Source organism: Schistocerca cancellata, chromosome 8 (genome assembly GCF_023864275.1).
Source record: "Schistocerca cancellata isolate TAMUIC-IGC-003103 chromosome 8, iqSchCanc2.1, whole genome shotgun sequence".
In the NCBI taxonomy this organism is placed as follows: Eukaryota; Metazoa; Arthropoda; class Insecta; order Orthoptera; family Acrididae; genus Schistocerca; species Schistocerca cancellata.
Genome location: NC_064633.1, coordinates 3,883,847 through 3,907,309, shown reverse-complemented (window position 1 = coordinate 3,907,309; position 23,463 = coordinate 3,883,847). Strand labels below are relative to the sequence as shown.

The window sequence follows — 23,463 nt, the reverse complement described above, 5'->3', positions numbered from 1 at the left end:
TTGAATTGACCTTAAAATTGGACAAACACTCAACAACACCATTATTTTTGCAGGGGACAGTAAAAGTCTACATAGGGACCAGTGGAATACTTAGGTGTTTATATTGCAGTGTTGTCAATACTCACTGTGATGTATGATGGGAATGAAAGGGGATGTGTCAGTAGCTGGTTTTACACAGCTAATGTGAGAGCAGTTGGCAGATGATAAATTTAGAAACAAGAGACATTGTAACATTCTCCAGTCAGCACAGAAGCAATATCTGATAAGTATTTTGATAAAAATAGTTGTCTTCTCAGGTTCCACTGTAACCACACCCTCAGAAATAACAATATTTTTGGAATAAATAGCCAAATACTTGTGACAATGAGGATACAAAATTCACAGCTTTGCTATTAGATGGAAAGGAAAATTGTCCACAAATTAATGTAAACCATTTCTTTTCATTCATTTTTATTTCTCCTTGTATTATCAACAGTTAGACAATCAAAAGAAGACATAAATTTATAATAGACATAATGTTAACTTTTTAGGGTGATTCTTTGTCAATAAAACAATTTGTAATTTTGATTAGTCAGAATACGTTAAAAATAAATTTTTCTCAAGAAGCCTCTTGAAAAAATGGGTATCATCTTACAATGTGGGCATCTTACTTAAGTGTTATGGTAAACATCCTCATGCAAGGATGTTTTTCTTATATTTTAAATATGTATTTTGAAATGCTTTTACCACATGTGCCATCGACTACTTAATAAAAAACTGGAAAAAGAAGAAATAATATGCATAAAATAAAGCACAGTTCCAGTAAGCACCCCTTACTCTAGTCTTCCTAATATCTTCCATATTTCAATATCTATGTTATATGAATTAAGTTCAGTGCTGCACTGCTTTATTCTAAAGATGTGTTTAACTACAAATAAATTTTTTTTACTGTAGTAAGGTATCTTATTGCACAGCTAATTGGTATGTACCAATTGTGTACCACCAATTGTCACCAGTTATCTTCATACTGTGACACAGTTTTGTAATATAAAAAGTGCCGGGCTCGAAACTAGTCATGAAGTAACTGTGATGGTTCTCTGCAATTTATTTCATAACCTGGTTATGCGTATTTGCTTTTGATACAAATGTATTCACAAATGAAGACTTCTTTCTGTTGTTCTGTTACAGACCGTCCAAGCCCCACTGAAGCTGTGCTGGCTGAAACATCAGCAGCTGAAGCCAACATTGAATGTATACAAGAATCTTCCAAGACCTAATTTTTCTACTAATGAGAGGAATGAGTATGAAACAACTCAGAGCCAATCCGTTTTTATTGAGTCTTTACCTTCAGGATGCATAACCAGGTTTACACATCTAATGTCTAGCAACATACCAGTTTAACCAGAACAGGTTGAACTGTACTCCAAGGCTTCAGCTACAAAAATTAGAAGGCATACAAAAGGAAGCAAGCTTGAAGAAATGAAATAGCAACAAACACCCTTGAAAAACAAGAAATACAAGATAAAGCAAAAGAGTGTATTAAGCAAACCACTGGGACTGCGTAAAAAATTCAACAATGCAAAAAGAAAATAGACCTATACCAAAATATAAAACAGTAAAAGAAGACTCCATAATAGTTCAGTTGGGTCTGAAAAAGGAATCTAAGTGCCCCCATGTGACAACTCTGATGATAACATAGACAATATTTTACAAACGCTTGATGAGGAATCAGCTGAGACAGCTTAGACTGGGGAAGAGCTCGAGTTGGAAAGACTCCCCTTAGAAAGCAATGATTATGTGCTTGTGGGTATTCAGAAGAAAAATGTCACCACAAAATACTATGTATGAAATATTGTTTCAAAAGATGTATATGTTTTTGAATTCATGATGAAATTTTTAGACAAATTGGTTTAACAGTAAGTCTATCAGTGAATCAAGAGATGCCGTGACGTAAATGAAGAAATTTTTGCGTAGGCTTCCACGGCCAGAGTCAGTCGACATAAAAGTTTTCTGGGTTTGGTACCGCATCATGATGTAAAAACTACTGCTGCTATAGAAAAGTCAACATTTTGGCCACCATTGCAGTGGCCTTCTTCTGGGTCTTCTCGGTTAGACCCTGAAGAAGGCCGCTGCAATCATGGCTAGAAACGTTGGCTTTTCTATAGCAGCAGTAGTTTTTACATCATGATGCGGTACCAAACCCGAAAACTTTTACATCGGACAAATTTTTGTAACACTCCTGAAACCACTTAAATGTAGTGACTCTGTTCAGAGAACTGTATATGTATTGTTTAAAGCTGATTCTACAAACTATATTGTAAAATAGTAGACAGCCTGTTGTGTGGACATACATTAGGGCATCATTTAATTTTGTGATATTCCAGCTGCTGGTTTCATTCATTTTTAAAATATTTTCATATTTAAATTGTTTAAGAGTATGACACTCATTATTTCTTTAAAAATTCTTGCTTTAGGGCACTGAATTTAAATACTGCACAAACCAAGTGCAAAATGTTTAATAAATATATTGTTTTACCTTTACAGCTTTATTATTACTTTGCTGTCTAGAGTTTGTGTATTATTTGTATGGCTCAAAATACAAGAGGGTATGATTTTATCTACACTGGGGTGCAAGAGGATATGATCTACAGTACAAGACCATCTTGTACCATGGATCACCTAAACACATATTGAAAAAAAATTTTAAAGTTTTCAGTGATGAATTCACAATGTAGAAGTAGCAAAACGTTGAGCATAATATGTGCTACACATCGTGGACTCTTTCTCATTACTACTATGATGCAGGTATACAGTTTTTATCCAAACTTTAGTAAAAGTGAATCAAAACACAATAATCTCACCTATGTTATGTAGATGTCACTTACACAGTCACATTTTCTTAAAAAATAACAACTATGGTCATGACTGCATTTTATGCATGTCTGTCAGACTAATGTTTCAGTAACGACAGTAACAGAAACTGTATGAATAAAGACAATGATGATCATAAAATACAATAACCAGATACTTGTAATGGGAATCAACAAAAAATAAGAACTGGTAATGGTTGTTGCTACCAAAGCTGGTGGGACATTGTTCAACAAAGAACTCAACATATTACTAGAAATAAATGAAAACAAACATCTTAATGCAGCACTAAAGAGCATAACACAGAAAAATGTATATCTTCTGTAAGAATGAACACAGCAAATGAAAATCCATTTATAAATGTGACACCTTTACAATACTATAAATATGTTTCAATGCAATTATACCTCCAGGTAATGCAACATGATAAATTCACTGTAAGTATGTGCAAGACATAAATATTACATCCAACAAATTTCCCTTGTGTAGAAATATATGTTGTGCTCAATATGTCCAACAGAAAATTGTCATGTGCATTTACTGATAAGGAATAAATAAACAAATATTCTTTGAAACATAAATTCTGTTACACAATGTTTATGATTTTACTAAAAAAATTTCACATTTCCTGTGAGTATTAATTTGTTGAACCCTTTTGTTCTGAAAAACACCTGTGTGTTGCAAAAGCTGAAGCATTCAACTGCTATAAAAAAATACTATTCTACAATTATACTATAGCCAACATATTTGTCTTGAGTGATTCAACAAATGTATTGATGTTTAAAATAATTCTCATTTAACATTTCGTCACAGTTGGTAAATAAATTTTTACTGAACCCACATCTGGTAAGACTAACATGATTATTTAGAGATGATCATGAGTGATCAAAATTCATAATCTAATTAAAAAATGTGCAACTGTGATGGAATGATAAATGATAATTATTCTATCATTGTTACAACTTTAAATATCTTCAAAAACATAACAACAAAAACACAAAGATAAAATTTATAAAAATGAATAGTATAATTAAAATTTCATAGTGCAACAAGTAGGTGTTACTGTAATTTCTGGTAATGAGGCAAACAAATAGTCCACTCTGTGTTCACACTAACAAAACAATTTTCAATTAAGGACAGTAGCCACAGTTTTAGGTAAAGATGTATTGGTTTGAAGACCCCAATTCATAACTTATTACCCTCGGGCAGTGAAAACAGAAGAAAGATTACAGTTTCACATCCTAGTAATGATGAGATCATTAAATATGGAGCACAAACTGTTATTGGACAAAGAAGTTCAAGGAAATTGACAATAGCTTTTGGAAGAGATGATTTTGGTATTTGGCAAACATGTTTTAGAGGGACCACAAGATACCAAAATCTGAATGGCTAAAGCAGGATTTGAAGCCTGTTTCTTCTGAATTCTATACCAGTACCTTAATAACCACTCTGCTGGTCTAGCCTAGACACACTGATACACCTTGTCAGCCTATTGCTTATCCAGTCTGGCATGTTTGTGGACTGAGGTTACTCTGTGGGCCAGCCTGTTGTCTCTGCACTCATCAGTAAAGCTCTGTATTTATCTTCCTTAAGCATTGTTTCTATTAACTAGGCACAAGTTGGCTGAAGTTTCAATGAATGTTCAAGTTGGCCAGACTCACTCACTTAGTGTCAATTTATGCATATTTTTACTTCTAACGTTGCAGACATGTTTTCGATTAGAAGAGTATTCGTCATATGAATGACAACAAGAGTGATAACATCAAGTCTATCTTAACAGTGGGTAAATACTCTGGTGGTTATTGTTTGGAAAGGGGGGTAGTAGTATTGGAGTAAAGGAAACAACAAGTCTACAAAAGAAATAATGTGCTTTTTTTGCCAGTAAGTGTTTTGTGTTGTGTTATGATACTCTTCAGTTTCCTCAGGAGGAAGAGGATTCAGCATAGCTTTGATCACACACTTATGGTGAGTTTTTACAAAGCTACTGTCAATAAAATTAAATGTCTAATGACCTAGACATGAGGCTGTAGTCTAAGGGCACGTAAAATCTTTTGTGTTTTGTTTACATTTAGTTTTATGACCACCAATAGGTACTGAACCTTTCAGTCCTATACAAACCCCATTGCTTAATACAGCAATTCTTCTTGCTTCAACAGTAGCTGTAACATGAGTGCACCACAGACTTACAGAATTTTTTAAATTCCTGTAGAACCAATAATTGGCCTGATTAAATAAAATTAAGCTTCCTGTGCTGCTTGCACAGCACTCTTTCCACCTCAGAAGAAGGATGCAGCATTTGCAAACTACAATGTGTGTCTACTGCACCTCAAATTGTTAACTACAACAGGGAACAGCTAGAGTCCCATTACATGTCACATTGCAACTTCAGTTGACATGAAATTGATTCTTGTATCCTACTGCCAGTTATATTGGCAGGTTGTACGGATTGTGTGGCTGATAACACAGCACCACAGTTGTTTAACTTTGTAAGCAGGGATGCAATTTGAAGTCTTAATTATTTCATGAATTATTAGTCACAGACTCTGTTCAAAATCCAAAATTTCTGTCATTTCATCTGTAACTGCTGCTGTTGTGAACATCTCCTTGATAGACTGTGCTATGCATCATAAAAGAGGTTAGCATCTTAAAGAATATCTTAAAAATAGACTAAATCCTCTGGGATAGAATTAGAATTTTTGGAATTGACCTGTAGAGAGGTACATAGAGTGATACCTTTAATAAGAATAGTAAATCACCATAACATAATCACAGTAAGTACCTTACTGTAATGAATGGTTCAGCAATTTCATTAATTATCTTCACAAAAGCACAGAACACGCTGTCAATATTTAGACACTCAGATAGTTCATCAGCTTTTACATATGTCATGGTTTAACACTTCTACTTAATTATTATCTACTCGTCGGTAAGGTAATCCTCAAAACTTGAAAGACAGATGAACTGACTTATCAAAAGTGCATGTCATCTGATGTTATCTAGAATCATAAGTAGAAGGTTAAAATGAAATTTTTCTCCACATAACTGAAATATTCATAGATTGCCTGGATCTTCATGAAGTGTGTGGTTTACAGTGAAAGTGATCGGTTCCAGTTTTTAAACATTTATTCTTCCGTTCGTAACAGCTGATCAAATCCATCATGACACATTGCAAAGAGGCCGAGTTGTACAGTATGTCTTTGTAAAACAACTGAATGGTTCAAAAATCAAGAAACATACTTTTTCACAACTTTAAATCTTAGTGAAATAATACTCAAGTAACTAACACAGGTCACACTTCGAGATATCATCTCAAAACTGCCCGTCCCAGCAGCCTCGCTGTTTCCCTATTTATATATTCTAAATAATGGATGGTCACTTGGACCATTAGTACTTAATAATGACAACATATTTTTAATCGCATTTACAATTAAAAGTTCCAAAGCTAAGATGTTCTGATTACACAGAATAATAAGTCTAAAATTACAGAATTGAATAATATGTGAAATTTATAACGTAAAAATGTTTTTAAATGTGAAAATTCCATCTAAATATGAGTACAATAATGAACTTCACACAATTAATTAATACACACTAATTACACAACGACTCACATTCCTAACAATAATTGAAGCTAAGAGGGTAAAACGAAACATGTTTTGATTGACAGAATTTGTAACAGATGCCTAGATTTTTATAGTTTGGTGTATATCTGGTTACAACAATATGAGTTTAATTAATAAAGTCATTAAGACGCAATGTTCTTTACAGCTTTCATCCTAAATTTATGTTTTACAATATGTGCCTTCATTTGCAAGCGATAGAATAACTTCTTGAATGAGTAAACTACATTCGTAAAAATCCAATTATTTGAATAATTACAGTTTGTGATTAATACCATTTATTTTAGTTGTACCATTTTCACTAATTCAAGTCTTTCCCATTACTACAATGAATGCCACAGTTTGTTAACATACATTGTCATTTGTTTTATTTTGTAATAGTGTCTGCTAATTAATCTCCAATTTAGTGTCATTTGTATTAAATTCTCGAATCACCACAATACTAATCATTTTAAAGTGAGGTATTGTATTACACGATGTCAGGGAATCAAAGTTTTCATTAAGTCTTTGTTTATTAAGTATATTACAATGGTACGCATAGCAAAGGACTGACAGAAGTTGATGGCATTGCAGCACATTCACATACATCCCTCAATTTCAGTGGACAAAATATGGTACTGTAATTCTCACTATATAATATGGATATTCACTTTAATTATTCACTTTACTAATTCATCCACTGCAATGGCAATCAAGACTCCAGCAATTGCCATATCTCTTTCTATGCTGCTTTTCATCTAAAATATTTTGCTTGTTTTTATGACCATCTCTAGCGAGAGAAGTTAAACTGCAAAACATACATGGTATGCATGAATTGCTTTTATCAGCTTGTGAAGAGCAGTGAAGAGGAGTGAAGTTTTGTTTGATATTTGTGGGCCAAGGGATACAAACTGAGTGAAATTCACAGGGACATGTGTGGTATGTATGGCGATGACTATACAGACCATAGCAATGTCTCCAGGCAGTGTGCATTCTTCCAAGAGGGCCACGTGAAACTTAGCAATTGCCATGTTCTGGGTGTTCAGTAACAGCTGCAGCCCTGCAGAATGTCTAAGCCATTGAGGCAGCTATTTTTAATGACTGGCATGTGCAACTGCAAACCTTACCACAACAGTTCAACATTTCCTATGGTGCAGGATACGATATTGTTCATGACTCACTGAAATTTCATAAAGTTGGTGCTCACTTGGTGCCTAAAAACCTGACAGACACTACAAGACTCAGCGAATGATGGTAAGCTTTGATAATTTAACGCCACAGAAGAGCATGACTTTTCTGGAGATGAGTCATGGGTGCACCACTACACATCTGAAACCAAGCCGGCCTCTATGGAGCGGAAACATGCTGGTTTCCCAGTATAAAAAATATTCAAAGTGACTCCGACTGCTAGGGAAGTGTTTGTGACAGTGTTCTGGTACACACATGGTGCATTATGGGTGGAGTTTGCTGAGCACAGACCCACTGTGAATGCTACAGCCTACATTAAAACCTTGGTAAAGTTGTGTTGTGTCCTTTGTAACAAACACCACATCATTAACGTTGAAAGAGCCAAATTACTTCATGATAAAATTTCTGCTCCTGTTGTTGTTGTTGTGGTCTTCAGTCCTGAGACTGGTTTGATGCAGCTCTCCGTGCTACCGTATCCTGTGCAAGCTTCTTCATCTCCCAGTGCTTACTGCAACCCACATCCTTCTGAATCTGCTTAGTGTATTCATCTCTTGGTCTCCCTCTACGATTTTTACTCTCCACGCTGCCCTCTAATGTTAAATTTATGATCCCTTGATGCCTCAGAACATGTCCTACTAACCGGTCCCTTCTTTTTGTCAAGTTCTGCCACATACTCCTCTTCTCCCCAATTCTACTCAATATGTCACCATTAGTTACATGATCTACCCATCTAATCTTCAGCATTCTTCTGCTCCTATTCCTGAGAAAATCACCAGTGTGGGAGGTACTGGAGAATCCAATATACAGTATAGACTTTGTGCCATTGCAGTTCCATCTGTTTGGTCCCTTGAAGAAATTCCTGGCTGGCCAATGATTTGTGATAGATACGGCAGACAAATCAGCAGTCCGCAAATGGTGGACTTCTACAAACAGGGCTTATTGAAACTGGTGCCACAATGGGAGAAATGTGTTAAGAACATTGGTGGTTATGTGGAAAGGTAGGTAAAAGATATAAGTTCATTTGCATTTTTTCTTTTGTTTTGTTTTGGTACCTATTAAGAGTTTTTAGTACTAAAATCATTTGTGTTACCTTCTGATCTTCCTTTGTATACTATTTTGCTTCTTTTATCTCCTTCCTGTAGATTCCTTTAGCTCATAAGTAGTTGCAGCAAACCATACCTGTGCTTTGTCTATATTTGGGCATTTTAAACTAATCACTCAGCGTACAAAAAATGGTTTTAAACTACTCAGTCTAATAGTGGACCTTATAATGAAATAGATAACAATAAAAACATGGTTTCAGTTGCCTGAGACTGCAGTCGTGTGTGTGTGTGTGTGTGTGTGTGTGTGTGTGTGTGTGTGTGTGTATTGTTGTTGACAAAGTCCTTAATGGCCGAATGCTATAATTGTGAGAATCTTTTTGTTGTGCCTATCTGCAACTCAGCATCTCCACTATATGGTGAATAGCAACTTTCCTCCTTGTAATACTGTTACATTCCATCCTGGATTTCCAATTTTAGATAAATATAACTTACAAACAAAAGAAAAACTGTGAAACTTATTACTCACAGATTTAGTACGCCACATTTGAAAATTCTGGTGCCAAAAACAAATAATATCCATTCTGAAGACATAATTAATTAGAAAAGATGTTTTTAAACTACCATTAATTTCTATCTTGGGAAGCGGAAAACAAAGGGATGTGTTGAGGCTTAAAACTGGTAATTATTTCACCCCAAAAGGAAAAAAAATTTTATTATTATTCTTTCTTTTCTCAGACATTATGTTTGGTCAAAAATGGGAAGTGACGTGGACCTTGATCAAGCATGACTTCCTTTTAACTGTGCGGTATATGTAACATTGCATTTAGGAACTTTTGGGTAATTGAACATGTATCAATAATTATAGATGTCTGTAGTTGTATGTATGTGTTTAGATGTAGCTGTATTGCGTTGATGTACTGGTGGATATTGTGTGGTATGACTCCTATAGTTGATAGTATAATTGGTACAATGTCAACTTTATCCTGATGCCACATGTCCTTGACTTCCTCAGCCAGTTGGATGTATTTTTCTATTTTTTTCTCCTGTTTTCTTCTGTATATTTGTTGTATTTGCTATGGATATTTCGATTAGTTGTGTTAATTTCTTCTTTTATTGGTAAGTATCATTCTCCAGTACATTTTGTGGTGCATACTTGTATGTGGGAACATGTTGTTTTATTAGTTTATGTTGTATGGCAAGTTCTTGACATATTATTTTTGATACACTGACATGTATTCTGGGGTATTCTGTATTTGCTAGTATTGTACATACACTTTTGATGTGATCTACTGTTTCTATTTGTTGTTTGCAAAGTCTGCATTTATCTGTTGTGGTATTGGGATCTTTAATAATATGCATGTTGTAATATCTGGTATTTATTGTTTGATCCTGTATTGCAATCATGAATTCTTCCGTCTCACTGTCTATATTGCCTTTTCTTAGCCATGTGTTTTGTTCTGTTTGATGTTATGTGCTCTAAAGGGTTGTAGAAGTGGTTATGAAATTGCAGTGGTGTAGCCGATGTATTCATATGAGTGATTGCTTTGTGTATTTAGCTAGTTTCTGCTTGTTCTATAAAGAATTTTCTTAAATTATCCACCTGCCCATAATGTAAGTTTTTTTATGTCGATAAATGCCCTTCCTCCTCTCTTTCTGCTTAATGTGAATCTTTCTGTTGCTGAATGTATGTGATGTATTCTATATTTGTGGCATTGTGATCGTGTAAGTGTATTGAGTGCTTCTAGGTCTGTGTTACTCCATTTCACTACTCCAAATGAGTGGGTCAATATTGGAATAGCATAAGTATTTATAGCGTTTGTCTTGTTCCTTGCTGTCAGTTTTGTTTTCAGTATTTTTGTTAGTCTTTGTCTATATTTTTCTTTTAGTTCTTCTTTAATATTTGTATTATCTATTCCTATTTTTTGTCTGTATCCTAGATATTTATAGGCATCTGTTTTTTCCATCGCTTCTATGCAGTCGCTGTGGTTATCCAATATGTAATCTTCTTCTTTAGTGTGGTTTCCGTTGACTATGCTATTTTTCTTACATTTGTCTGTTCCAAAAGCCATATTTATATCATTGCTGAATACTTCTGTTATCTTTAGTAATTGGTTGAGTTGTTGATTTGTTGCTGCCAGTAGTTTTAGATCATCCATGCACAGCAAATGTGTGATTTTGTGTTGGTATGTTCCAGTAATATTGTATCCATAATTTGTATTATTTAGCATGTTGGATAGTGGGTTCAGAGCAAGGCAGAACCAGAAAGGACTTAATGAATCTCCTTGGTATATTCCACACTTAATCTGTATTGGCTGCGATGTGACATTACTTGAATTTGTTTGGATATTAAGTGTGGTTTTCCAATTTTTCATTACTATGTTTAGGAACTGTATCAATTTAGGATGTACTTTGTATATTTCCTATATTTGTAGTAACCATGAGTGGGTACACTATCAAAAGCTTTTTGGTAATCAATGTATGCATAGTGTAGCAACTTTTTTTAGTTTTAGCTTGATATTTCACCTCTGCATCTATTATCAGTTGCTCTTTACATCCTCGTGCTCCTTTGCAACAGCCTTTTTGTTCTTCATTTATAATTTTGTTCTGTGTTGTATGTGTCATTAATTTCTGTGTAATGACTGAAGTTAATATTTTGCATATTGTTGGTAGGTATGTTATGGGGCGATATTTAACTGGGTTTACTGTGTCTGCTTGATCTTTAGGTTTCAGATAAGTTATTCCATGTGTAAGTGTATCAGGGAATGTGTATGGGTCTGCAGTGCAACTGTTAAATAATTTAGTTAGATGTGAATGTGTTGAGATGAATGTCTTTAGCCAGAAATTTGCTATTTTATCTTTTCCAGGGGCTTTCCAACTGTGAGTAGAATTAATTTCTCGGGTGACTTCATGTTGCAAAATTATCACTTCAGGCATTTGTGGTATCATCTTGTATGTGTCTGTTTCTGCTTGTATCCACCGTGCATGCCTGTTATGATGTACCAGGTTTGACCATATGTTGCTCCAGAAGTGTTCCATGTCTGTTATGTTTGGTGGATTCTATATTTTAATGTGTGTGTTATCTAATGTCCGGTAAAATTTCTTTTGGTTTGTGTTGAATGTTTGGTTTTGTTTCCTTCTATTTTCACTTTTTTGGTATCTTCTAAGTCGTCTGGCCAATGCTTGTAATTTCTGCTTCTTTTCACATAAATGCTCTATCGCTTCTTGTTGAGAGATTTTACCTAACCTTTTTCGGTTTTTGTTTGATATTTCATTTCTCATAAATTGTGTTAGTTGTCCGATGTCTTTTCTCAGTTTTTCTATTCTGATCTGTAGCCTGTGTTGCCATGCTGGTTTTGTGGGTTTCTTCTGTGTGTTGGTTGGTTCTGATCTCTGCCTAGTGTGTATATTTAGTGTAGTGAGTGCTCCTATATAAACCAGTAGTTTTAACTCTTTGATAGTTGTATTTTCATTTATTTTGTTGTGTATGATTGTGTTGATAGTTGTTATCGTTGTTTCGACTTGTGGGTTATTTGGTGGTCTATGCAAGAATGGTCTAATGTCTGTATTTGTGTCTTTGTATTCTATATATGTCAACTGAAATTTTTCTTCTATATCTATGTTTAGTTAATAGCATATTTAAATACCATCTATAGAGGTTATCTATGAACTGTATGTCTACATTTACACCGATGCAGACCTGTAAAATTAGACGTATAACTAATGTTCTGGTGTTCTACACTCAGTTACTGTTTCTGTGTACCATTCTCCAGATAATATTTTCAAAAATGTAACTCTACTACAAAGAATTTTGCACAAGCCAATCAATCAAACAGGGGTCAGACATTTCCTTATATGATGATTTGAACACACATGTTGGTGAAGATATGGTAAGAGAGAGCCATAGATCATATAAATAAACATTTCAAACAATGGAAAATCCAGGATGGAATGCGACAATATTATGAGAAGGAAAGTCGCTACTCATCATATAACGGAGATGCTGAGTCGCAGATAGGCATAACAAAAAGATTTTCACACAAAGCTTTCAGCCAATGGCCCTTGTCAACAATAGGCACAACTACACACACACACACACACACACACACACACACACACACACACACACACTCACGCATACACAACTCACTCACACGACTGCAGTCTCAGGCAACTCAAACCACGCTGCCATAAATATTTCAAAGTTGTAGCTCAGCTATGAGAAAGCAAAGCAATATTCTTTTAGGGCTTGTTTAAGTGCCCATCTCCTGCTCTGCTCTTCAATTATGTGGTGTATGGTTATCTTTGCTCTTTCAGCAGTTTTCTCTGTTTTCTCGTTCTATGTTTGTATGGACTGGGAGTTTATCAACTTATGTCAGGAAGGCCAGGTAAGTTTGCTTGATAGAGAGAGTGACTCTACAAGACAATCAGAGGCAAGTGAACAAGACGCGAGAAACAGGTAAGATTTATAAACCTAATATGTTCAGAGGAGTAAAGAGGGACAGACTGTTACTGTCTTTAAAGAAGCTTGGCTGAAAGTATGTAATGCAATCAGGAATGTGCTAACCAGAACATATTCTGCCGGCCAGGGTGGCCGAGCGGTTCTAGGCGCTACAGTCTGGAACCGTGCGACCGCTACGGTCGCAGGTTCGAATCCTGCCTCGGGCATGGGTGTGTGTGATGTCCTTAGGTTAGTTAGGTTTAAGTAGTTCTGAGTTCTTGGGGACTGATGAACTCATAAGTTAAGTCCCATAGTGCTCAGAGCCATTTTTGAACATATTCTGGCACAACATACACTGTAATAAATACTGAAACTGTAAATGACTCACCAGTTAAAACCAACTTTCTTTTTATAATGGTTCCACCACACAACTGATCACATTTATCATTTTCACAAAAATATATTCCAACATGCCATGGAAATTCCACATCCAATACAGGGTCTCCATTGATGACATATGTTTGGCCTTTTGGAATTGATTTTCCACATTCTGCAACATTTTTGTAATTACACATTTGATTTTACCTTCTGTATTATTTTAGTCTTTACATACATGGCAAGAAAGATTAATCTAGCAGATTTATATTGGTAGCATCAATCTTAGAACTTTTACAGACAATAACAATTCAAGCAATGTAGGCAAAGTAAAACAGATCTTTTAGGAAGCATAATTGTACATCTACATTCATACTCTGCAAATCACTTTCAAGTGCATGGCAGGCGATATTTTATAGTAGCCTTCTGATTTCATAAAGCAGTTCACAATTAGATAACAATTAACCCACAAATCTGTTTAGTATGGCCATTTATATTATTACAGGCTAGGTAGCAATTTTTGGCTTTCATACTATGAAAGGTTACATAGATGGTTTGACCATATAATTATTTTTGTCTTTCCCAGAGCTTAGGGTTAGTGAGGATTTCTATTAGTGCTCACTTCACCATTTTCCTGCATTGATCTTTCATAATATGAAGACTTAATACCAAGTGTTTTAAAAATATTTCTGCTCTCACTTTAAATTGGAGAAGAGGTAATAGTACTGAGCATAAATCAAGCCCCTTGTTACATATAATTAAGTTTCTACTGTACTTGTAGAAACAATGTGTCAGATTCTAGCAACATTATCTGCCATTCTTTAATTTCACCAGACATGTCACTAAGTCTGTAGCTTTTATTACTGTTTTTGGTTAACTTTCCCATTATGTTAATGTTTTGTTATTGTTGTGTTTCTGTATTCTCCATTTGTTACCTAACTTATGTATTCACTATCATCACCTTGCTGATGCTGCTGTTCATCTTGCTCATTCTCAAAGCAGAGCAATGGCAGCCTATGTTTTGCATACTGTGTAAAAAAGAAAATTTAATCAAGATGGTTATAAAATTGCTGTCAATTACATACCTTTAGGACATGAATTAACAGTACTGCCAATAGGCACATAAAAGAAAAAAACACAACACTGTCCTAGCTTCCCTAACTTGGGGAGGGGAGAGGGTCAGGTTAGGCAAGAAAGGTCAAATCTCAGGATGAAAGGGGCCATCACTTTTGATGATGAGCTAAGACAAACACCTCCCCTCAGTCTCAAAGAAGTTGGATCCCTTTCATCCTACAACTTGAGTGATCTGCCCTTCATTTTTAAGGTTCCACTATCTACATTGCTTTCCTCCTTGAGGAAGGAACTAGGAGTTGTGAAAGTTAGAATAGCAGTATATATCTGTTTATGTTTAACAACTGTAGTATTAATAGCAATGGGCATCTTTTAATGTAAGAGGGCATGTCATATGTCACTACAATCTTGATTATAGGATTATTTGTAGAGAATGGAAATTAATGTTAGCTATCATAAACAAATAGTTCTTTATGATCTGCATCTAATGGGATTAAAGAAGAGTCCGATTCCACCCATCTGCTTTGACCCATGACATCACCAATATGGTGGAAACAACCATTCAGCATGACTCCAATATGACAACAAACAAGAAAATAGATCGAAAAATCAACATCCCTAACTTCCTCCAAAAATATAATCAAACTAACGGGACAAGCATGGGAAATTGGGTTTTTTTGTGTGGGGACAAACTAAATATAAACATACACCATCATCCCAACCACACAAACCAATGACATAAATCAACAACACAAAATTCCCAAATTCCACTACATTCACAATATTCTCAGCAATCTATCACTTCCCTTCACCTATATAGCTCAACCGCAATTGTTGATACCACATTATAAAACTCCAAAAATTACACCACTACCACAACTACTGGTACCACAAAACCAATACCTAAACAAACAAAATTGGAATCAAACACTTCCCTTGAACTATAGAGGTCAACAGCAACTCACGATACCAAAACACACAGCTACGACCACGCATTGGGATCTTACACTTCAGATCACCTATAAATCTAAAAAAGAATGACAATACCAAAAAAACTTAAATGGAGTAATTCCCCAAAGATATCTAAATCAACCTCAAATGCCAATACCAAAACAACCACCAACACATGCAGTAAATACCATCAAGAAAATAACACAGAAATACGCCAACAACCATCACCACACACAAAAAATACACCCAAAAAAGCAACTACTTACCACAAAAGAGTACCACACTAGGTCAGACACCACAATCACACACAGTCTCAAAAACACAAACACAAACACAAACACAAACACAAGCACAAACACACACAAACACAAGCACAAACACACACAAACACACAAGCACAAACACACACACACACACACAAGCACACACACACAAGCGCGCGCACACACACACACACACACACACACACACACACACACACACACACAAACTCCCAACCCACCCACAACCTACTAACCTCACCCCCCCCCCCCCAATCCAACCACCAACCTCCCCCCAAAATCCAAGATCCATCAACAAATAAAAACCATAAAACAACAAATCTCAATCACACACTACAACTCAAAAACTACTGCAACAAAACAGATCCTCCACAACATAATCATAAAACAACCCCCACCCACCTACCTCCACAAACATTATCAAGAACTACACCCCCCCCCCTCCCACACCTCACACAACACATCCTTAACCAACCACCTTTGGCCTATACATTTTACTAATAGCCCTTAAAAGAACGCGAAAAATGCAATAGTCCCTTGGGACGCTCTTCTGCAAACAATACTCATCTAAAAGACTGAAGGTTAGAAGAGTGCCTCTTCTCCCTCTCAATAACTGACTTAACTGCCCCCCCCCTCCCCCCCAAAAAAAACCCCTCTATCATTTTTGAAAAATATGTACAAATCTGCCAATCGGTTGCATAGGTTTTCTATATACCTTGACCAGGTTTCATCATCTCTAAGGGTGACTTCATCACAAGGTAAGGTAATTACCAAAAATGAATATGTCAGATTAAATATCTTATCTAATTAAAGTTTACATTAATGTAAATGAGTGTAAAACAAATAGTACTTACATTAAGAACATATCGTCAAAGATGTACAGTGATTTAAGAGGTGAGTTGCTCAAGTCATACATTAAAATATAAGACATAATATTCTTCAAAAAGTCAAACATTAAACCATAAGTAACACCGGTGTGGTGTGAGGAGACTGACTGTGTGGCAACTAGTCACGCTGCCAAGTAAATGTAATGTAGTGCACACCACAAGCGGGCCACTAGTAACGTGAGCAAAACAATTTTGTATATTACACATTTTCTGAAGTAAATCATATGTATAACCAATATGGCTTTTAACAAAATTAATTTTAAAAATTATTGAGTAACATTTATAAATGAGCTTCAAACGGGATAAAATAGTACAAAGTTTGCTACGTTTTACATAGCACAGGTAGAACTAGAGTTAAATATGACTGTAATTACATATGCAATAAAGAACATAGGCTCATTATATGACACAAAATTTGAAAGCTTGCATAACTAGGGCACAGAGGTCATACAGTGTGTTAGTAATGAGTGTAACTTAACAGGAGTAAAATAATGTTTCTGAAAAGGAGGAGAGAACCTGGATTATAAGTATCATAAAACTGAGAGCATTGGTTTAAAAGCATTAAAGCAATTTCAATTTTTCAACTGTAATTGTTCATTCAACATGTCATCTTTATTTGGTGTGTGCCTCAAAATTTCAAGTTCTTCCAAGACATCAAGTTTTCTCTCTTTCTTTTCGCTATGCAGAATAGTCATTTCGTTTAATTCTTTGGGGTTATGCCCTGTTATGAAAAGATGTTCTGCAAATGATGAATTGGGAACATTAGTACCTTTTTTGCCTAAAAGATGTTTTTTGTATCTTACGTTGGAAGCGCTGCCTGTCTGTCCAATGTAAAATGCTGGACATCTTTTACAGGAAATTTTATATACCCCTGAGCCACATAAAGGTTCGTTTGAAGCTTTTAGATTATGAATTAAATTTTTTTGTAAATAATTATGTGTGGAGAAAGCAACCTTGCAGTCGTATATTTTACTTAACAGATGCTGAATCCTATATGATATTGTTATATCTTCAAATTTAACACATATTTCGGACAACACAACAACACATATAAGTCACTGAGTAAGGTGACCTGTGTACAAGTCGGCATTCGATTAAACACTGAGTCTCAGTCTAGCGGCCGCTGCTCGGCTGGCCGCTTAGGTGGCGCAGCTGCTGCATGGCTGGCAGACAGCGCCGCACATAGAGGACGTGCGTAATTGCATAATCGGCGAAACACAACAGATATGTTACCTAAAAAGGGTATTGAGATGTACTTTTTATCATTATTATTAGTTTGACCAGTACCTAAAGTGGTGACTCTTTCTTTAGTTTTTTTCTTTAAGGATGTTTTCCACTAGTGAGGGTTTATAGTCATTATTAACTGCTATTGTCTTAATTACATCAATTTCTTTCTGCATTTTTTCTGGTGATAAGGGGGTAACTATGGCACAGTGAATTGCTGAATGAAAGCAAGCTTTTTTTACGAGATTGAGGGTGTGTCGAGTCTGCAGGTATGGTATGATCAGTACTCAAGGGTTTTTGAAAAATGTCAATAATTATTTTATTCTCTATTATCACCAACTTCAGATCTAGGAAATTTAATCCGCAGCGTTCATTTTATAACTCACACGTGAAACTAATTTTTTCATGGAGGTTATTGAACAAATTGAACAGTAGATCTACTCCTTCATTAGTGCCATTGTATATAACCAAAATGTCATCTACGTACTGCAAATAGGATAAAATACCTAATTCTGTGTAGTTGTACCTACGAAAGAATTTCTCTTTGAGCGAACTGATGAAAATGTCAGTTAAAATTCCTGCTAGTGGATTACCCATTGCTAGGCCGTCAAGTTGTTTATACAGTTTGCCATTGAACCCGAAGTAGTTATATTTTACTACCAATGACAACAAACACATGAGATCAGTAATTTGTTTGTCTGTTGTATCTTTTTTATAGGTACGAAGGTTATTCTCCACAATTTCTACTGTATACAGGTCCGGTACATTAGTGGAAAGGTTAGTAATGTCTAATGATATTAACTTTGTCTCCTGATTACATTCCAATTTTTTTTATTTTATTAATCAGTGATTGGCTATTTGTTATTGAATAATTATTCTGAAATACATATGATTTTTTAATCTTGTCGTGAAGGAACCTGGCTAAATCGTGATAGCTGCTACTAATGCTGTTTACTATTGGACGGATAGGGTGGTTTATTTTATGTACTTTGAATTGAGAACGAAGTTTGGGAGTCTGGGGGTTCATGTTTATCAGCTGTTTCTTTTGAAAGGGCTTTAGCAAATGTTTAGCCTCATTTACAGCAGTCATGTATGACTGTAGACACGGTGACACTAGTATAAGTATACACTTCAGTTTCGTCATTTTGTGGGTCCCTGAGTCATATCTGAAATGAAAGTTTTGGCAGCTGCACGTCGCATGAATTGTGATGGAGTTAAAGCTTGTTGCATGGAATCTCTGTATAAGAAAAAAATAAGAAACACGTTTTGATTCATGACTGAATGCAGAAAAGACGTCAGCTCAGTTGCTCAACATTCTTGCTGAAATAAATTATAATGGAAGATCCAAGAAGTTCTTTTAATTATATTATAATATCACCAGAACTGTTCAAATTTGTTCTAAATAGAGTTAAACATGCAATAAGGAATAAAGGTACTGTAATGCATGAAGTACTGTCACCAGAACTGAAATTACAAATCATATTGCGTGCATTACAATTGAATACAATCGGCATACAACATACAGTTTTAGTTGGTGATGACACTATTTCATTAACACCAATAATTATTAACATTAACAGTAATAATTACACTCCTGGAAATTGAAATAAGAACACCGTGAATTCATTGTCCCAGGAAGGGGAAACTTTATTGACACATTCCTGGGGTCAGATACATCACATGATCACACTGACAGAACCACAGGCACATAGTCACAGGCAACAGAGCATGCACAATGTCGGCACTAGTACAGTGTATATCCACCTTTCACAGCAATGCAGGCTGCTATTCTCCCATGGAGACAATCGTAGAGATGCTGGATGTAGTCCTGTGGAACGGCTTGCCATGCCATTTCCACCTGGCGCCTCAGTTGGACCAGCGTTCGTGCTGGACGTGCAGACCGCGTGAGACGACGCTTCATCCAGTCCCAAACATGCTCAAAGGGGGACAGATCCGGAGATCTTGCTGGCCAGGGTAGTTGACTTACACCTTCTAGAGCACGTTGGGTGGCACGGGATACATGTGGATGTGCATTGTCCTGTTGGAACAGCAAGTTCCCTTGCCGGTCTAGGAATGCCCTAATCTGCTGGGAAGTGGCGGTGCGGTCCCCTACGGCACTACGGTCTTGGCGTGCATCCGTGCGTCGCTGCGGTCCGGTCCCAGGTCGACGGGCACGTGCATCTTCTGCCGACCACTGGCGACAACATCGATGTACTGTGGAGACCTCACACCCCACGTGTTGAGCAATTCAGCGGTACATCCACCCGGCCTCCCGCATGCCCACTATACGCCCTTGCTCAAAGTCCGTCAACTGCACATACGGTTCACGTCCACGCTGTCGCGGCATGCTACCAGTGTTAAAGACTGCGATGGAGCTCCATATGCCACGGCAAACTGGCTGACACTGACGGCGGCGGTGCACAAATGCTGTGCAGCTAGCGCCATTCGACGGTCAACACCGCGGTTCCTGGTGTGTCCGCTGTGCCGTGCGTGTGATCATTGCTTGTACAGCCCTCTTGCAGTGTCCGGAGCAAGTATGGTTGGTCTGACACACCGGTGTCAATGTGTTCTTTTTTCCATTTCAGGAGTGTATTAACATTAGCAATAATAATTATTTGAAGCATGCTGCATTAAGAAGAGAATGGTTTGCAAACTACTCTCTTAAAGATAGATCTGTACAGTAGCAATATTTCAAAATTCTAACATATGCGAATGAGGAGCACTGCAGCTACATTTTAAATAGGTGAATATTGAATAAAGAATGCAGCTTCTTGAATTAGTATAGCCTTCCCGCCAATCAACAATATTCCTTAACAAAGAGTTGGCCAACTCGAACAATGGGATTTTAGTCTTGTAGACGAGAGCATTGCCACAGGTAGAATTACACTTGCTTGTATTTTTCTTAATTCAGTTGTATATGTGCTGCTAACTCAAAAAAATTTTCCCTGCAGCTCAGATATTGTCAAACCCATCTATGTTATGATCACACATGGTGGTCTCTGCGGCACCAATATGCTGCTAATTTTTGTCATAAGCATCACTGAAATCCCACAAATGCCTAAGCAAATCATAGATATCCAAAAAGATAACATTTTTCTCAGTTCCCCACTTCACATTTCAGTTTGTCTACACTCTACGAACACACATAAACTCAAAACTCACACAACTAGTGTCACCAAAGTTGAAACATGCCAAAAGTGCTTAGTTTCACCAACGAGTTGTGCAAATGCATGGCCCACATGCGCAGTGGCCGATAGAACAGTTGCCTGCAACCTAGTGTCGTCATGTAAAATTTTGCTCATACAAAATTTAATTAATTGAATCTAGGTCTTCCATTCAATAAAACTAATCGGTCTGATCACCTGGAAATGGCATGATAATTTTCCTTAAAGTCAGTAAAATAATATATGTAAATTAATGAAATATACTGTTGCAATGATAAAATATGTAATTTATAGTCTTTGAGAGGCGATTTGTATGCCACCATAGGTTAGCGTTACATCAGTCTTAGATCAAATTTTGTATCAACAGCATGTTGTCAGACTTTGTACGTTCACTGCTGAATATCTAGCATGCGAAATAAAATTCTCTGCGAACAAAAAGTACTCCAACTTATTGAATCCATTGCCTAAATACCATGTGCCGATGCAGTAACATCAAAATGAACCTACGGTAGCATCAAGAAGCAGCACCCCAGATTACACAAGGTACATATTCTTTTGGTGGAGAATATCCATAATAAGATGTGGTATATTGAACATTGTTCTTCTTGTGTTAGACAATGATACACATCCCAAACTACACGACAAAATCATATTCGCCACGTTTTATTACAAGATGGTGGAGGAGCTGGGATGTGTATAAAACTGGATTGTATGCTAATGGTTATTAAGTTTCAGGTGAAATAATTGCTTACAATATACTGTGCCATATACCAGTACTGAGACGTGAATAGAAACAAGGACCTTCTGAAAAAATGTGGACATGTGAATCAGTGGCCCAACAGCAACAGCCAGCAGCATGGATTGTCATATAACTACCAAAACATTATTTACGTAACAGAGTAGTAAAACAGTTAACTGTTAGGAAGTGAAATTGCATGCAAAAATAATTGCATGTGACATTCTTTGAAAAAATTATAGGAAAGATAGTTGTCAGAAGTTCTTTTTTTATCATCTCATCATGGGCAAAATTAGTTAAAATGAGTAGAAGCAATATATTTTTTCTACGTAACCAAGATGGAATCACAATGAGATTGGGTCAGCATCTGCATGCAATGATGCCGAATCTAAACACTCAAGGACACGAGAATCCATTAAGTAGTATAATTTCACCTTGCCATGGATTTCAACAATCAGAAAATCTACTAGAAAAATTTTCTAAGTTACTAGATAGTAAATGATCTGAAGTCGATTTAAAAAAAAAGTAGATGATACTTTTGTAAAAAATGGACCAGAAACTGGAAGCAATTATGGAAGGTGGTAAAAAGACAAATAGATAGATAAATAGTGTAAATGAAAGAGTAGAAGTGGGTTGTTTCAAGAACTTTGTTGTCACTGAACTACAGCTAGTTAACAAATGTGTTGACTTACTTGAACAAATAAAAAGAACCAAAAACATTGTCATTGATGAACTCAACACGTGAAAATCAGAGTTGCATAATAACCAAACTTATATTGAAACTGAAAATAATTTCATTGACGAGAAACTAAAATTAAATTCTATACTTGTTTCACAACAAAATTTCTTCAGTAAACGGCAAAGTGAATGAAGTATCAAATAATCTGCAGTTGTAAACCTAGAGAATAATATGTTTAGTAGTGTATATAGGGGTAATAACATGTTTCAATACAACTGCAATAACATTATTATGAAAATTTTTTCAGGTGATTTTAAACCACATCCTGAGCAAATGGCTCTGAGCACTATGGGACTCAACATCTTAGGTCATAAGTTAAACCACATCCTGTCAATAACTTGTACCAGTGCAAGAACAGCTTTGCACCGGGCATGCCAGAACATATGAAAGTGAAATTTGCTAAACGATTTTTAAATGGAGAAGCTATATCCTGGGCTAGCCAGCATGTTAAACCAGAAGTGACATTTGCAGTGTTTGAAAAATTATTTTTAAACAAATTTTGGTCAGAAAGTAAGCAGGTGCGAATAAAATCAGAATTTTTGATTGGAAGTAGATTTTGCGAAGCAGATACGAAAATGCGAGAATTTTGTGAAAGGCAGCTTAGGGCTTTAGCACACTTACATAAACCACTTGACGAATTAATCCAAATTGATGGGAAGCGGCATTTACCTGGCTGTGGTCAGTGGAGTCTTGTTTATGGATCACTCAACACTATTGAGGAATTTCTGAAATACGTAGATACATTAAATCATGCTTGGGAGAACAATTTTCAGAATGGGGGGGGATTCATCACAACACTACCAGAACACAAACAGTTACAGACATCAGGCTAGAGGCAGGAGAGGAAGGCAGAATTCAGGTCACAGACATCAAAATGGATACAATAATTACCAGATAAACAGAGTTGATTATGATAAAGC

The 23,463-nt window shown here is 36.1% G+C and overlaps 1 protein-coding gene across 1 annotated transcript in view; it reads right to left on the bottom strand.

Annotated features, from left to right (window-relative positions):
- The window catches only part of LOC126094945 (clotting factor C-like), a 77,988-nt gene extending 57,639 nt beyond the window's left edge, over positions 1–20,349 (bottom strand). The window contains exons 1-2 of the mRNA XM_049909596.1: positions 20,226–20,349; positions 13,504–13,665 (exon numbers count right to left, since the gene is read on the bottom strand). Of these exons, the coding sequence (XP_049765553.1) occupies positions 13,504–13,665; positions 20,226–20,349 (286 nt within the window). The remainder of the gene's footprint in view (positions 1–13,503; positions 13,666–20,225) is intronic.
- Between the last annotated feature and the right edge of the window lie 3,114 nt (positions 20,350–23,463).